We start from the raw sequence: 16,878 nt of genomic DNA, 5'->3' as shown, positions 1-16,878 counted from the left end.
CAGATACCATTATTAATGCTAATGCTACATAGACTAATTCTCCTGTGATCATAGTAGGAAAAAAAAATTGAGTCTTTGCTACACCGAATCAAGAAAATAAGTGTGCATAAATTGCCTATCATGTTTCATAATTTTCAGCATTACAAGTTTGCTAAATATCAAAGTATTTCTCCAAGGAGCCTAGAATTTTTGTCATTTAAAAAATATGTTATATAAGTAGAACAACTTTCACCTAAAAAGGAATGAGACCAAAATACAAAATAAAAATGTTTAATTCCCTTTTGAATGTGTGTTGAATTCAATACAATTTGATAAAACATTTTTCTAAGCCAAAGGAACCAATGTTACATTTAGAAGGCAATTGACTGCAAAAAAATGTATTGTCTATGCTATACTTTATTTTTAAAAAGAAATTCAAGATTTTATTCTATGTTTTCTATGATGCAAAAAGGATGTCTTCTCTACAGCTCAGGACATCACAAGAAAGTACTGGCACAATAAAAGTTTTGTTGGGTTTTTTTTTCCTTTGCATTATCTTCATATACCAGTAAAAAATAAACTCTTTAATAAATAAATATATATAATAAATATTTGCAAATCGAAAATGTATAAATAGGTCCATCCTTAAAAAAAAAATGTTCCATCTTGATGTGGCATGTTCTATAGCTCATGTTTCATCCAGAGTTTTACATATCATTCTGTAACCTACAAAAGCCTACAAGGTCCTCAGACTTTATGTAGCAATAATCTTGGTCAACAGTGTCAATTTATCTCTTCAACATGAAGTATCTACTTTTAATGTAACTTCTGAAGTAAACATAATCCAGAGAGGTGAGGTACCAGCAGCAAACCAGGTGGGGTTCCCATCATCCACAGTTCAACAGATTTTCAGCTTCAATCTACCAGTAAGGACTGAACCAATGAACCTAAGGGAACTTAACCCACTTATAAAGAGAGGTCTTGATCTACTTCCAGCCAAAATATTATTTTTCTTGTTCTCAATATTCTTCCCAAATTCAGCCACCCAGGAGAAAACTCCATAACATTTTGAGAAGACTCCCGGGTTACTATTTTACAGTGTGAACTCTGACGAGAGAGAATGGTTGTAGCTTGGCTCTTCAGCGAAGACACTGTCATGCTTCAACTGTACATCAGTATGTCCTTGTACAATTCAGGAACTCTTTCTGGATCCACTGGTCTAGGCAGGAAATGTGTAAATTTCTGATGTCTTTTGGACCTGGCACCATCTCTTGGAGTTCCATCTTTGTTAAGTGCCACGAAATACCTACGGCCAGTGTCTCCATGTTTATATATGTTGGATGAATAGGTATTATACCAGTTCTCTTCAAATTGCTCTCTAAAGATGCATTCAGAAGTCAATTTCTCCTGTAAGACAGAAGGTAACTACCATTAAAAAAATACCTTTGTGAGAATTTCCTTAGAAAAGTCTCATCTCTATATTTGTATTGCCTTGCTTACAATAATATCTTTGTCAAAGAAGGAGGAAAGGATGAATTGTTTTTGCTTTATTTTGTTTTAGTTCTTACATTACCTGGAATTCTTCCAGGCAACTAAACTTCTTAGTAGTTTATTTCAAATAATTTTAAATTAAGTGTGAGTTCTCAGTTTTATTGTCAAATACTTAATAAATATCCAGAACTTTCCCATGTTTCATTATATCTTTCTCCTACCACCATCCCCACCAAACAAGCCTGTATTTATCTTGTTCTGTTGTTAGAAAGTTCTACATAGCAAGTCTGTACTGTCATTTTGAAACGTGTCAAGATCTTGCTAACATCCAAATTCCTAATTCAAAACCATCACTCCAAATCATATATCTTCCCTAAATGTATTTATTAATTGGTTGATGATACATTTCCCATCATTAACTTTCATCTAGAGGTTACCATTAGGTAAATGTAGTAAAGGCCCAATGATTTCTTGCCTTTTTAAGTTGAACTGTATCTTATCCTAAGAGAGAGAACACAGTTACTTTTTGAGTCATAGCTCTTTAATTATCCAGATATGGTCAACCAGATATGTAGTTGCCATTTTCTGTTGTCCACAATATCTTAGGACTTCATTCAGTCGTTTCCTATTTACGAAAATCAGCAACATAAATACTTAGCTATGGAAGGTGATCACAGGTAGAGAAAATTTACATTAAATAAATGTGAAGGTGAAAAGAATTTAACATGGCAAGAAGAAATTGTCTTTATTTCTGTGTCTCTGGTAGGAATAATCAAAACATGGAGGGAAGTAGAAAGACTCAGGATAATAGGCAAGCAGACTAGCAAGCTGAAAGCAGTAGATGTTTGGGGCTTAAAAACTATAATTGAGGGCACCTGGGTGGCTCAATTGGTTAAGTGCCCAAATCTTGATTTCAGCTCAGGTCATGATCTCAGGGTTGTGAGATGTCAGGGTCACACGGGGTGTGGAACCTGCTTAAAATTCTCTCTCTCCCACTCCTCCTGGCCCTCCCTACCCCTCTTGCATGCATGTGCTCACTCTCTAAAAAAAAAAAAAATGAAATTGAGTTAGTATACTACTACCCAACATATGGAAAATAATTGGAATATAAATATTTAATTTCTACATATATGTATTTTATATGTTTCTTCTGACATGCATTATTGGTAGTTTTTTTACTGGCAAAATAGTCATAATTTTAAGAATTACAATAATGTTTTTAAAATACGTACTGAGAAAAAATAAGAATAAAATAAAATACATACTGAGCCATAGAGTTCTCCTTTGTCATTCATTCCAAGGTAAAGACCACTGTCCACACCTCTAATACTGACCAGCCCCACTGCCACACTGATGAATTCCAGGATACCTGCATTTATAAACAAAATAATGACATACTTATTAATGAACATGTGATTACTGAAAATCTTCCGAGGAGTAAACCAATATTGCTAAATATAATAATGTAGGCAGAACTCCTTCATAAGCTGAAAAGTACTATTTAGTCATCTTATTATGATGGTCTTCCCATTTTACAGATGAAAAAAAAAAAACCTAAAAAGAAAAGTTGTCCATCATGGTGTAATGTTAAAGGTATAAAACCTTAAACCAGACTGACTTGCATAATGTACCTTGAAATTTACAGTAATTTAAAATTTCATAGTAACTTACTGACCAGTCTGTCCACACGAGTCATTTATCGTCTTTGGGGTTCAGTTTCCTCATGTACAAAATAAGCAAAATGCCTCTTTCCAGAAGAGTGATAAGGACTGACACATTTAGGCATTCAACAAATGAAGCTATTATTATCATAAATTAGTACATAATAGAGATGTTCCTAGTTCTCTATGATTCCATTAGTTAATTACATATGTTATATTAATTATTTGGGTTTTTTTAAAGATTTTTTATTTATTTGACAGACCACAAGTAGGCAGAGAGGCAGGCAAAAAGAGAGAGGAGGAGGAGGCAGGCTCCCTGCTGAGCAGAGAGCCCGATGTGAGGCTCGATCCCAGGACCCTGGGATCATGACCTGAGCCGAAGGCAGAGGCTTTAACCACTGAGCCACCCAGGCGCCCTGTTCTATTAATTGTTTTGTTTTGGTTTTGCTAACTATGAATCAAGTCCATCTTTTTCTCCCAACAGCCAGTATACCTTATATGGATACATTAGTGTTTTATAGTTTATAAAGGGTTTTGACTTATATTTTCTATCTGGTCTTCAAAAAAAAAAAACAATTCCCTAATATAGGCATGGAAGATATTATTGTCCCCATTTTTACATAGAAAGAAACTGAGGCTCAAAAGGATTTATTGAATTGCCTAAGAATATGAAATTCGAAATTAGTAGAACTGACACTTGAACTCATCTTCTGAGCCCTAATCCAGCGTTTCTACTTCAGGACTATCCATTGGTTTCAAACCCAATGGAGATATATCTATATAGGTATATAGGTATATTAAATATTATCTATATATTATATATGTAATCTATATGTTATAGATTACACAGTATGTGTAATAAGAACCTGTCACATGGTTCTTAAAAATAAATATGATAGTTCAAAGAAGTAAAAGGACTGTATACTTCATTAAATATGATAGACAAATACTGAGATTTTAGAATGCAAGTAGATTTTGTTATCAATAACTTTCTAAAATTATTTTCATTTATCAATAGATAAACCAGTATCAAACATTCTCCTACTAATACACGAATACACCACAGTAAAAGAAATAATGTTCCCTTTGCATCACTCTTTTTCTTTGTACACACTAACCTTTGGAATAATTTCTTTATCTTGTTCTTTAGACTCTTTGTTGAAAATATATATAGACACACTTTCTCTGGTTGAAACTGCCTTTAACAGTTTTCTACCTTCACCCCTTTCCTCCTTCTTAAGCTGTACAAGCAATATAAATGTGCACTGTTTAGTCTGACTTTCATTCTTAAGTCATATCTTGATTTATTGTACAGATTCCTGTTTGGACATGTGGTGTTCCCAAGGCCAAGAGAAAGTCCAAAATCTGGCTAACCCTTATACAGAGAGTTCTATTCTGTCCAGAGCCTAATTCATTCTTTGGCAGAAACATAGATTCTTAAGCTCTAAACATAGATTCTCAAGAGCTCAAATTAGCTCTTTCAAACGATTGGCAGATCATGTACAACGCTAGAGCTATCAAGGACCTTATAACAAGAATACACTACCAAATAGACTATAAGTGGCTTGAAAGATTCAGTGCCCTTAATTGAGAGCCAAAAGAGAGAAGATAAGATACAGCGGGAAGACACAGACTCCATAGGATAGTCACTGGAATGATGGACATAGAGGTGGAGAGTAAAAAAAGTTTAACCTATGGTCAAGCTCATTAGTGAGTGGTTCCTGTTAGAAATAAAAAGACCTAAAACATGATCCATAAAAGAAGGTAATATTAATAGAATTTCATCCAGGATATACTTACAAATGTATAATTACTTGAAGTTGTATTGAATGCTAAATTCAAATGGAAAAGTATATGAGGGCTCACTATAATGTAACTTAATTCTCTTTAAATATCTGACTTACATTAAGATGCTCTTGTCTTTCAAAAACCAGAGACTGATTAAATGATTAGGATGTATAAGAGAACCAATTTCCAAGTACAATAAAATGTAAGTTTCAAAAAATGTTTCATTTCCATATAAACTATTCATATAACAGGTCTTATAAAGTATCTATTTTTTCTTTCAATAATAAATGGTAAACCACCTATACTTTACTTCTCATTTTAAGATAATGCTGTTATCTTGTAAAAAATCTGTAGTTGTAGAAATCACATATATTTTTAGAACAATTGTATTCATAGCTTCAAATTTATTAAACAACATCTAAAACTTCATCCTTAACCAGGCATTAATAATTTTGCAATGGCTCACAGAGATTGATGGGAAAAAGGTTATGTGTTTTTTGAGTTCCTCTTAAAGATTTTAGCCACACTTTTAAATTCTGATCCTTTTTCTCCTCAAGGAAATAGTATACCACATAGTAATTTGTAATCACTTGATTCTTAAATGGGATTTGACAAGTCTTTCTTATTTATAATATGAGGTGGCAACTAAGCTAATTCCTTAACAAAGAGTAGACATGAAAAACTTTCCTTAAGAGGTAATCACAGATTTTAGATAGATTTTCTAATGCCCAGTGTCCCATAAAAAGACTTGGAGGAACTTTGTCTTTCTGGTATCATTTTCAAAGCCAGCCTTTTTAAGAATCATAATAAACAGGTGAGTCAACCCACAATGCAACCACATCAGACAAATCTATGGAGAATAGGGGAGAATAAAGGAAAAGCCTTTAAAGGAGTATGTTTGATCTCAGGTTAAACTTTTTTTTAAGTAATGATTCCATGTTTACATATTAGGTAAAATCGTCCTACTGTACTACTGTGCAGAAAAACTCTATCATAAATGTAGAGGGAACTCAGATAGGAAATTATTTTAACCTCACTGGAACCTTTTTGTTTAGCTTCTATTGATGTGGTTTTCAAATTTTAAATACAGGATTCTGAATTTTTCACATCATCAATCATGGGAAAATTAGTATAAACTATCAAACATGTTACTTACTTTAACATCACAAATACCCATTCTCAAGCTTTTTCAAAATTCTCACTTTGATGGCACATAAATGAGTTTAAAAGAAAAAATGCCAAAATGATCTCATAATGAATAACTGAGGTGCTAGAAAAAGAAGGCAAATACAGAGAGAAGCATATGATATACATGCGAAACAAACTTTCTTCTCACCTCTACTCCCTTATGATGTCTTAGCCATCCAACGCCACTAGGATGCGCTGTAGGGCATGGCAGAGGCTGTTCAAACCTCCTTAGGCTATCAGAACTAACCTGGGTTCTTTTCCCTTTGTGTAACAGTAGATATTTTGTTTTGATATGTAGCCTCCCACCATAGTGACTTAAACTATCACAAAATACGTTTAACTCATATTTTTGCAATTACTAAATAATTATGTAAAATTTTAGCAAAAATATATTGTAGAAGATAGCAATTCTGATATAAAATATTTTTTAAGGAAATGATTTAAATACCAGGTTAATGAATGTTATCAAGTCTACAAATATTTATAATCTCTTCCCATAGATTTATATCTCTTCCTATAGTCTTATAAAGAGACACAATCTGAAAGAAGCAACTTGTGTCATGGGGGAGTTACAGGTGAACCACAAGTGTCTTAAAGGTGTCCAAGGCTCTACTATGTATCACAAGGGGTGGGGGTAGGGAAGGGAGTCTGAGTATTACCTCAGCTTAACTTCTACCTGCTCTGCTTATAGGCCTCACCACATTTGTGTTCATTTCTAAATCTTTCTAGTAGCTGGATGATTTTTTTTCAATAATGAATGGAGTTCGGTAATTTTTAAAAGCAAGAAAACTGAGCCACCTGGTGTCAGCAAAGTTCTTTAGAACCAGAATCTCAGCCTCCTCAATTCAGAAACCACTTTCTAAAAGTGACCCCAAGGTTGGCCAATAGGTCATGACACTCTTGACTCATAGTCAATGGGAATTTGGAAGAGATCAGCGGAAGCTGCAACCATATGGGTTTTAAAAAGTTAATTTTCTAAGCCTTTAAGTGCTACCAAATGACCACCACATGCTCATTTCTACATCTAGAGTTACAAATGCCCCTCAAACCGAGATTTACACTTCTGCAAAGTTTTAATGAGTACTGCAAGCCAAAAAAAGGAATGAGAGTATAAGAACAAGGGGAAGGGGACAAGATAAGAGAGGACCATTCAGAGATGAGATTCTCAAAGAATCCCTCAGTGTTAAGGAAAAGAAAGGAAGACAGATGTTGGGCCCTTTCACGTTGCTGCCAACGAGTAAATGGTACTTTAAAAAAATACAATAAATCTCTCCAGTAACGTCCCAAGTTTGATGATCAAAAATCCTTTGAGAATGCTACCGGGTTAACTCTAATATGATGAAAACTCCCGCAGTGGGGGTAAAAGATCCTGAGATGTTAGAACCTGAGAGCATTTTTAAATCACCTAATTTAACTCCACCATTGCACAGAAAAGAAGAATTAAGCCTCAGACTGTTGAAGGCACTTGCTGGTCACACATGGTGTTAGGGAGTAATTAACAGTAGAGACCTATGATTTCCCAACCTAGTGTCACAAGGATCCTTCGTTTGTTTCTTTCTTTTAACTCCTTCTGCTCCCGGGCTTGCTGGAGGCATTCAGAAACACGTCTCTCTGTGTTCCCACCCATATCCTCTTTCGCTTCCCCATTTCCTCTTACAGACGGTCAATACTAAGATCTTTGCTTTCCCGTTTCACAATTTCTTAAGAGGAGCTTGGCTGAACGACTGGGCATGCTCAGTAGCCAGCCGGGTGGGGTGTGTGTGTGTGTGTGTGTGTGTATGTGTGTGTGTGTGTTTTCCTTTTCTCGCCCAAGTAGAACTTACGCTCAAAGAATTAAGCCTACCAGTGAGCCTACAGGTGAGCCTACCAGTAGCTCCCTGAAAGTTCATCTGTTACCTCTTTGAGTGAATATTTACATAAATGCCCCCATCCGATAAGAGAGCGACCCTCTGACCAGGAGCCCTGAATGCATTTTTAAAAGCTGCATAGCTGTGGGGCATGTTTAAAGAAGCGGAAGGCTTGCGATATTAATTCTGGATAAGAAAACGGTACTGGAGGAAACGTGACAGGAAGTAGGAGAAAATAACATCGGGATTTTAAAAAAAACAAAAAACAAAAAAAACACGAAAACTGCCTGCGAGGTAAGAAGTGCAAGCTCCCGAGTCCAAGTCCAAGTGATTCCGAGTCCAGCTCTGGTCCCAGGCAGCAGAAAAGGACAGGCGAAAGGTGCGTGAGGAGCACCCAGCGTTTCTCCTCCCGCCCCCCAGCGTCTGGAGCTGCAGGCCTGCTAGAGACTGCCTCGGGAAGCGAGCAGGAAAGTCCTCCCTGTCCCTGCGCTGGCCCGCCCTTCAGTCCCAGCCCGCACCTCGAACCGGATGGGTTCCGGGAGCTCCCTCAGCACCGGGTGGAGAAGAGGAGCCGGGGGGCTGGGAGGCCGGGGGGCTGGTACGTACCGAAGAGGCTGTGGTCCTGCCGGGTGCCCTGCACGCTGCCGTCGGGCAGGATCTGCAGGTGGAAGCCCGTGCGGCAGTAGAGCTGCCGGCGGCGCAGGATGCCGTGCAGGTGCGCCAGCTCCGCAGCCCCAGGCCCGCCGCGGGCGCCCCGCTCCACCGCGCCCCGGCGCTCGCCCAGCAGAGGCGGCCGCTCCCCGGCAGGAGGCAGCAGGAAGTGCGAGCCCACCTGCTGGCCCAAGCCCTCCAGGCCACCGAGGAAGCCCCCGACTTCGGCTAAGGGAGCCATGGAAGGGCCAGGGGGAGAGGCGGAGGATCCGGGAAACAAAAGACCCCAGTCAAAAATGTAGCGGGGATGGGGACGTGAATGGAGAAAAAATAGAGCAAAACAGGCGCAAAAAGACCCGGTTACTCCTGTGAGGTCGCTGAATGGACTTTGCACTGAGATAGCAGGGGAGTTTTCACTGTCTTGGAGCGATCTTCTCTCCTTGGGTAGGTGGGAGCCGGCTGCTGGCTTTGCAGGAACATCTATAAGCGGCCGCTGCCAATACCCGGCTGGGGGCTGGGGCTGGGGGCTGAGGCTCCAACTCCGCAAACTGATCAGATCAGAGTCCTGCGTACATACACGGCGAGTATATATGCGGGTCCTCTTGACATATGCTAATCAAGTCCTTTCATGCGCACTGGGGAGGTTCTGTTTGAAATCTTAAACCGGTCTCCTCTCAACACGTTTTTGCTCTTCGGAAGTGACCAAAAGGGGCCCTTGACGATTCTCTATCCATGCTGTCGCAAAAATCATTCCCACACTTGGCCAAAGCTAGCCAGCAACGTCGGGGAGGCGCAGCGAAGGCCCCTCTTTGGGGTTGTCTTTGGGACAACCGTGAGGCTGTTCGGCTACTGCTGTGCAACCGCCTTTGATGTGAGCTCCTTTGCAGTGATAGATCGCTGCTAACAAGGAGCCCAGCTTGGCAGGTATATAGAAGAAGGAGAAGGGGGGGCTGCCGCTGAGAAGGTGGGCGGAGGGGGTGGAGGAGGGGGTGGGTGGGAGGAGGAAAAGGGGAGAAGAGGAGAATTGGACTCCTTGAGAGCTGCTGGGAGCCTGCAGTGGACAGGTGCAAAGAAAGGTAAGAGAGAGAGAAGGAAAAAGGGTGTTACCTGAGGCTTAGACCTGCCCAGACACACATGAAAGGAAAATCAAAGCTTTGACAGTTTAACTCACTAATTTTAAAACACTAATAAAATGTACAAGCATTACTTTTTTCTTTTATCATTTAGATGGGGGATTTTCTTTACATAATCAAGGTTAGGTTAGGAACACATACACCCCCCCCCCTTCCCAGGTTCTCTTTAATGTTTATCTTTACTCAGATAGCACGTGATATAACCAGGACTGCCTTATATCTACATGGAAGTTCTAAATTGTGTGCTAAGGTCATGGACTTTTCATCAACATAGTATGATAACATAATATAATCATGACTCTCAGGACTGAGGGTAAACCCAAATAGGTTAAAAAGAGATGGCTTACATTCTTATTACTTGCCACAAACAGAAAATGAATTTTTCGTATTCCTTACCCAATCTAAGAGCATTTCCCTGTTCTTTTTAGATTAGGCATTTTCTTTAAGGTTAGATGGGGGGGGGCTCACATTTTAATTATAAAGATGAGTAAATGGTATTGATTTTTGATGTGTTTTTGAGACAAGAAAAGTTACTGGTAAAAATGTAATCAATCGTGCCTTTGCTTATTTGTAAAACAAAAAGTCATTGAAGTGAAGGTGGTGGATATTTGTCCATATGAGCCTTAAAACTTTGGTTTTGTACCACTAGTCAATTCAAGATCATTAAAATTTTTCAGTGGCAGAAGAGTTGAGAATCATTTGGCAGATTTATGCTCCCCCTGAGCAAAAAGTTTTAGGGAATGGCTAAAGTTTAGTTCTTCAGTCTGGTAGTTAATTTTGCAGTCTAGTTGGTCTGTCCAGCAAAAGTCTGAACATGGGAGCACAGATGAATGTGACTGCTTTATTTTATTTGCTCTGAATGTTTTTTGTTTTTGTTTTTGTTTTTTTGTGGGGTGTGTGTGTGTGTGTGTGTGTGTGTGTTGTTATTAATTGGAACGTGTTTTAAAGTAGGTAAAGTTACATCTTTTCATCACTACAGCCCTAAGTACTGACCCTTGTGCAACCAAGTTATAAAAGAGTCCTTAAAACAAGTGATTTACTGTTGATAGATATGAAATAAAGCAAAAACACTAGCTAAGAACAATAAACAGATAAATCACTTTAGAAAAGTATATTCTACATCTGCTTTAAAGGTTGTACCAGGTAGAAGTCATATTGTCTCACCTTTCAGATAACAGCGGTCTGTCGTATGGTAGGACCCTCAAATCCACCATAAGCAAGATTTCAAAGCACATCTGTGTAAACATTATCACATCAGTGTAAAACACCAACCAATGAGCTTTTACTTTGAACCAAATCTTCTTAATTGCAGTGTTAAATCAAAGAAAGTTAGATCAAAGTTGTGTGAATCTCATAGCGGGATAACTAAAGTAGCCAGCGCATACATTGATTACTTTCACAGAAGAGTTACTTAAAGGTTTTAAAACTAAGATCAGGTACCTTTTAATGAGGTTCGTTTCAAGGTCTAAGTTCTGTACAACATATAATACTGTTAATTATTCCACAGTGGATATCTGGCATCGTCACCTGCTCCTTGAGGTCCTTGTTCAGTCTATGAAATATTTCCCCATATGAACACTTTAAGTCCTGCTGTATGATCTATAGCTCTTAGACTGTTTAAGTCTCTTGTGTTACTTATAGATAAAAATATCAGGAAATTTTACCTATGGTCACCAAACCCCAAATACTCCAATAATAGAACTACCCCCTCTTTCTACAACGTCAGCATTTTCAAGTGCATTACTTTATTTGATCACCACATTAACCCTATGTGATAAGCACATCCCACTTTATAAAGAAAAAAAAATGTCCTAGATTCTAGTTAGGGGTTTAGTCCAGAGTCCTTCATCCCAGGGCAATTTCCTTAAACTTTCTAAATGCCTCTGTTTCAACTTTTGTAAAAGGAATACAATATAACTACTTGCCTCATTCACTATGCCTGGGGTTGCTATGGGACTTCAATGTGAAAATACACAGGAGTGGTTTTAAAACTATAAAGTTTTCTGTGCATATAAGATGCTAGACTTTTCAGTTGTTGGGAACATTTTTGCTTCATAATTTGGAAAGTATAATTTGTTTAAAATACAAAATAAATCTTTTTTCCCTGAACCAAACCTTTAATGTGTAAGTGCTTAATGCCATTTTATAAAGGGCCAGAATAGAAACAAAAAGATAAGGATTTCTTTTGTTTGCACTAGTCACGTGACAGGAAAAGATAACACTAAAGATTTTTTTTTTGCACATGCTGTGATGATATCATGGGAAGTTAAATAATTTTGAAGAGTGTTTTACAAGAGTGCATTATTCAACTTTTAAGTATACACTGCAATCTAATCAACTTCACCTTTACTTCCTAGAGACCACACTTGCCTTGCTGTTATACAAATATGTGGTACAATTTATACTTCCACAAAATGTAGTTACAGTTTTCCAGACCATATAATTCCTGTATGGCTTTTCAGCAAGCATATTGTCCTGAATCTTTCTTTTTAACACATGAAAAAAGAAGCCAGTGCTTTTTGATTCTCCTACATGTGTTTAACTTGAGAAAAAGAAAAAGAGCTGATGTAAAAGCCACGACTTACGCCCTCAATAGAATATAAGTACATTTGCCTAACATTATTTATTATTTGTCTTTACAAAATATTGGCAACAACATAAATTTCCATACATAAGAAACTAAATGAATAAATTATGATGCATTCATACAATGGAGTGTTGTACAGCTGGGGAAAAAAAGAATGAGAAAGACCTTTATGAGCTAACATGAAGTATTTCCAGAAGATATTATTAATCAAAAGTGAAGCTTGAGCACACTTTACATATAGTGTGCTACCTTTTTTGTAAAGAGAGAGGGAAAAAAGAAACTTCCACATGTAAATGTCTTTTCTTTTAAAAAATAAACATAGAACTGGTGTGCCTGGGTGGCTCAGTCGTTAAGTGTCTGACTTTGGCTCAGGTCATGATCCCAGGGTCCTGGGATCGAGCCCTGCATGGGGCTCCCTGCTCAGTGGGAGGCCAGCTTCTCCCTCAAGCACTCCCTCTGCCTGTGTTCCCTCTCTTGCTGTCTCTCTCTGTCAAATAAATTAAAATCTTTTAAAAAAATAAAAATAAACATAGAATAGATAAATCAGAAACTGGTTCATAGATAAACCAACACAATTGGTTACCTGTTAATTAATTATCTGGGATAGATGTGAATGAAATAGAAGAGATAAGGGAGTGACCGTTCTTTGAGAACTTTTCATAGAGTTTTGACTTTTGGAGAAATACTAATGTTTCAATTTTTTTTAAGTGAAAGAAAATAAGAAGGGATGGGGGTGCAGTAGGGAATAAAACTGCCAACAAATGACCTAACTGAATTCAAACGAATCACATAACCACACAGAAGGGAGTAATAATAATTTTTTAAAAATACTTAGTAATTTTCAAATACAGTTATTTGACTCTTATTATACCCAAGGTCTAAGACCAAAAGAAAAATACAAGAACGAATACTAAATTTCAGTTACTAAGATTGTTTTTCTCAGTAGTGGAGGTTAGGTGGATATATTGTAAGATTGAACAAATGAGCGAATATATCGATGATAATGAAAGCTGCATGTTTCACAGTTAGAGAATGGAGACACAGATATGAAGATAGACAAGACTAAATGAATCCTGCAGTGTCGACTTGGAATTACAGATACCAGGATTAGCATATGGTACAAGCGTGTATATGTGCGGATGCGTGTGTGTCCACTCTGACCACTAACGGAGCCTAGATGCCGAGATATACTAGAAGCAAATGAGCACACTTGTTGTCTAGATCTTAGTTTCTTGATTTAATCTCCCACCAGAATGATCCATGGAAAATGTCTGGGTCCAGGAATGGAGCATCTTTCTTTCTTTTTTTAAGACTATTTTTTAAAAGATTTTATTTATTTATTTGACAGGGAAATCACAAGTAGGCAGAGAGGCAGGCAGAGAGAGGAGGAAGCAGGCTCCCTGCTGAGCAGAGAGCCTGATGTGGGGCTCAGAGACCCTGAGATCATAACCCAAGCCAAAGGCAGAGGCTTAACCCTCTGAGCCACCCAGGCGCCCCAAGACTATTTTTCTGGAGCAGTTTTAAGTTCACAGCAAATACGAGCCAGGCAGAGATCCCATCTTCCTCCAGAGTTGATTGTGAACCTATAGTGATACATCATTGTCCCCTAATGTTCATAGTTTGCACTTTTGGGGTGTTGGACAGTCTATGGGCTTAGGCAAATGTATAATGACATACAACCATCATTATAGTATCATATGGAGTAGTTGTAGGGCAGGAAAAATCTTCTGGTGCCCACTCACTCATCCTGACCCCCTCCCAACTCCTGGCACCACTGATCTTTTTACTGTCTATGGAGACAGTAAAATTTTTCCTTTTCCAGAATGTCATATAACTTGGATCATACAGTATGTAACCTTTTTGGATTGCCTTTCTTCACTTAATAATATACATATAAGATGCCTCCATTTCCTTTTTATGACATTATAACTCATTACCCCTTAATACTGAACAATATTTCATTGTCTGGATATACCACAGTTTATTTATCCATTCACCTACTGAAGGACATCTTGGTTGCTTCCAAGTTTTGGCAATTATGAACAAAGCTTCTATAAACATCCATGTGTGTATTTTTTGTATGGACATGAGTTTTCAACTCCTTTGGGTAAATATCAACAAGTGTGGCGTCTGGATTGTATGCTAGACTATGTTTAGTTTTGCAAGCAAACGTCAGATTGGGGTTGCATGGGTGGCTCAGTCAGTTAAGCATCTGTCTTTAGCTCAGGTCATGACGTCAGGATCCTGGGATCAAGTCCCACATGAGGGTCCTTGCTCAGCAGGGAACCTGCTTCTCCCTCTGCTTGCTGCTTCCTCTGCTTGTGCTCTCGCTCGCGCTCTCTCTCTCTCTCTGACAAATAAATAAATAAAATACTTTTTAAAAATACCTAATTGCCTTCCAAAGTAGCTGTACAATTTTGTATTCCCACCAGCACTGAATGAAGGCCCCTATCTCTCCACATTCTCACTAGCATTAGGCGTTGTCAAAGTTTTGAATTTTGGCTATTCTAATAGGTATGTAATAATACCTAGTTGTTTTAATTGGTGATTCCCTAATGACATATAATGTGGAGCATCTTTTTATATGCTTATTTGACATCTTCGAGGTTCCTATGAAAGTCTTTGGAACATTTTTTAGTCTGGTTTTTGTTTTCTTCGTGTTGAATTTTAAGAGATCTTTATGTATTTTGGATAAAAATCCTTACCAATGCGTCTTCTGCAAAATTTTCTCCCAGTCTGTGGCTTGTCTTCTCATTCTCTCGACATTAACCTCCATTGAGCAGAAGATTTTAGTTTTAATGAATTCCAACTTATCAAGTATATCTGCTATGAATTGTACCCTTATTGGTATATCCAAAAAGTCATCATCATACCCAAGGTGCTTTAGGTTTCCTCCTATGTTATGTTCTGAGAGTTTTATAGTTTCTATCTCATGCTTAGGTCTACTACCTTTTTTAAATTAAATTTTATGAAGTTTGTAAGGTCTGTGTCTAATTTATTAAATATATATATTTACAAATATGTTTATATTAAATATGTATATGGATATATGCATGTGGATATCCTGTTGCTCCTACATCATTTATTGAAAAGACTTTCTTTATTGTAGTGCCTTTGCTCCTTCTCAAAGATCAGGTGACTGTATTTATGTGGGTCTATTTCTGAGCTCTCTATTCTGTTCCATTGATCTATTTGTTTATTCTTTCATCAACACCACACTGTCTTGACTACTATAGTTTTATAGTAAGTCTTGACTTCAAGTAATGTCAGTTCTCCAACTTTGTTCAATATTGTGTTGGTTATTCTATACCTTTTTCTTCTACATGTAGACTTTAGAATCAATTTGCCATACCCACACAATAACTTGCTGAGATTTCAATTGACATTGCATTGAATCTATAGATCAAGTTGAGAAGAACTAACATCTTGATAACATTGAGTCTTCATATTCATAAACATGGGTGATCTCTCCATTTATTTTGTTCTTTTTTTTTTTTTTTTTGCTTTTTTCATGAGAGTGTTGTAGTTTTTCACATTTCAATCTTGTACATATTTTGGTTATATTTATACCTTTTCATTTTTTATGGGCTAATATAAAAGCCATTGTGTTTTTTGTTTCAAATTCAACTTGTTCATTGCTGACATATATAGGAAAGCAATTGACTTTTGTAGCTAACCTTTATCCTATAACTTTGTTATAATTGTTTATTAGTTCCAGAACTTTTTGTTGTTGTCATTGATTCTTTTGGATTTTCTATATAGAGGATCATGCCACCTGCAAATAAAGACAATTTTATTTCTTCCTTCCCAATTTGTACAGCTTTGCTTTGTTTTCCATTTCTTGTCTTATTGCAGTAGCTAGTAGTTCCAGTATGATATTGAAAAGGCATAATGATAGAAGACATGCTTGCTTGTTCCTGATCTTGTTGAGATATCTTCAAGTTTCTCACCACTAATTATGTGTTAGCTTTAGGGTTTTTAAGTGGATATTCTTTGTCAAGTTGAGGAAGTTCCCCTCTAGGGCCAAGTCATCTTTTGGTGTCAGATGGCATGAAAGTATTAAAAAAGTAGTGAAGACATGTCAAAAGGACATAGGCCAAATTCAGGACAATTTGAGCATCAAAATAAATATGATTGAAATAAGATATTTATAGAATGAAATAACAATCTATGAGTGCAACTGTTTAAATAAACAACTAATCAAATAATAAATAAATAAGGGAGAACTTTTCTTTATGGGACAATATCAATGAATAAATACTGAAGGAATGGTGGAATTAGAAAATGACAATTTTGCATCCTTCATAGGAGCACTGCTAATCCAGTGAAATAATCAATACATGCTGAAACTAGGGGGCAAAATTAGATGAAGAAGAGGCTATTTACATAGCTTCAAGTATTCCCTCATAAATTGCTTCTTGATCACAAAGAGAGCCTAATAACTTTATAGTGAACTAATCTAGTGAATATTATTTTAACCACATAATAAAAGTAAGTAACAATAATGGGATAAGGATATCCTGAGTGGCTGAGTAGGCTAGCCATCTGCTTTG

At 37.2% G+C, this 16,878-nt stretch overlaps 1 protein-coding gene across 1 annotated transcript; it reads right to left on the bottom strand.

Moving 5' to 3' along the window:
• Positions 1 to 605: 605 nt before the first annotated feature.
• Positions 606 to 9,486, bottom strand: FGF20 (fibroblast growth factor 20). The gene is made up of 3 exons (XM_032329331.1): positions 8,561 to 9,486; positions 2,736 to 2,839; positions 606 to 1,386 (listed from the first exon to the last, which is right to left on the bottom strand). Exons 1-3 carry the CDS (start codon positions 8,844 to 8,846, stop codon positions 1,141 to 1,143), a joined length of 636 nt encoding a protein of 211 aa, XP_032185222.1. The 5' UTR covers positions 8,847 to 9,486; the 3' UTR covers positions 606 to 1,140.
• Between the last annotated feature and the right edge of the window lie 7,392 nt (positions 9,487 to 16,878).

The sequence above is a fragment of the Mustela erminea genome, chromosome 21, assembly GCF_009829155.1.
Source record: "Mustela erminea isolate mMusErm1 chromosome 21, mMusErm1.Pri, whole genome shotgun sequence".
NCBI lineage: Eukaryota > Metazoa > Chordata > Mammalia > Carnivora > Mustelidae > Mustela > Mustela erminea.
This window is presented reverse-complemented; position numbering and strand designations above follow the sequence as displayed.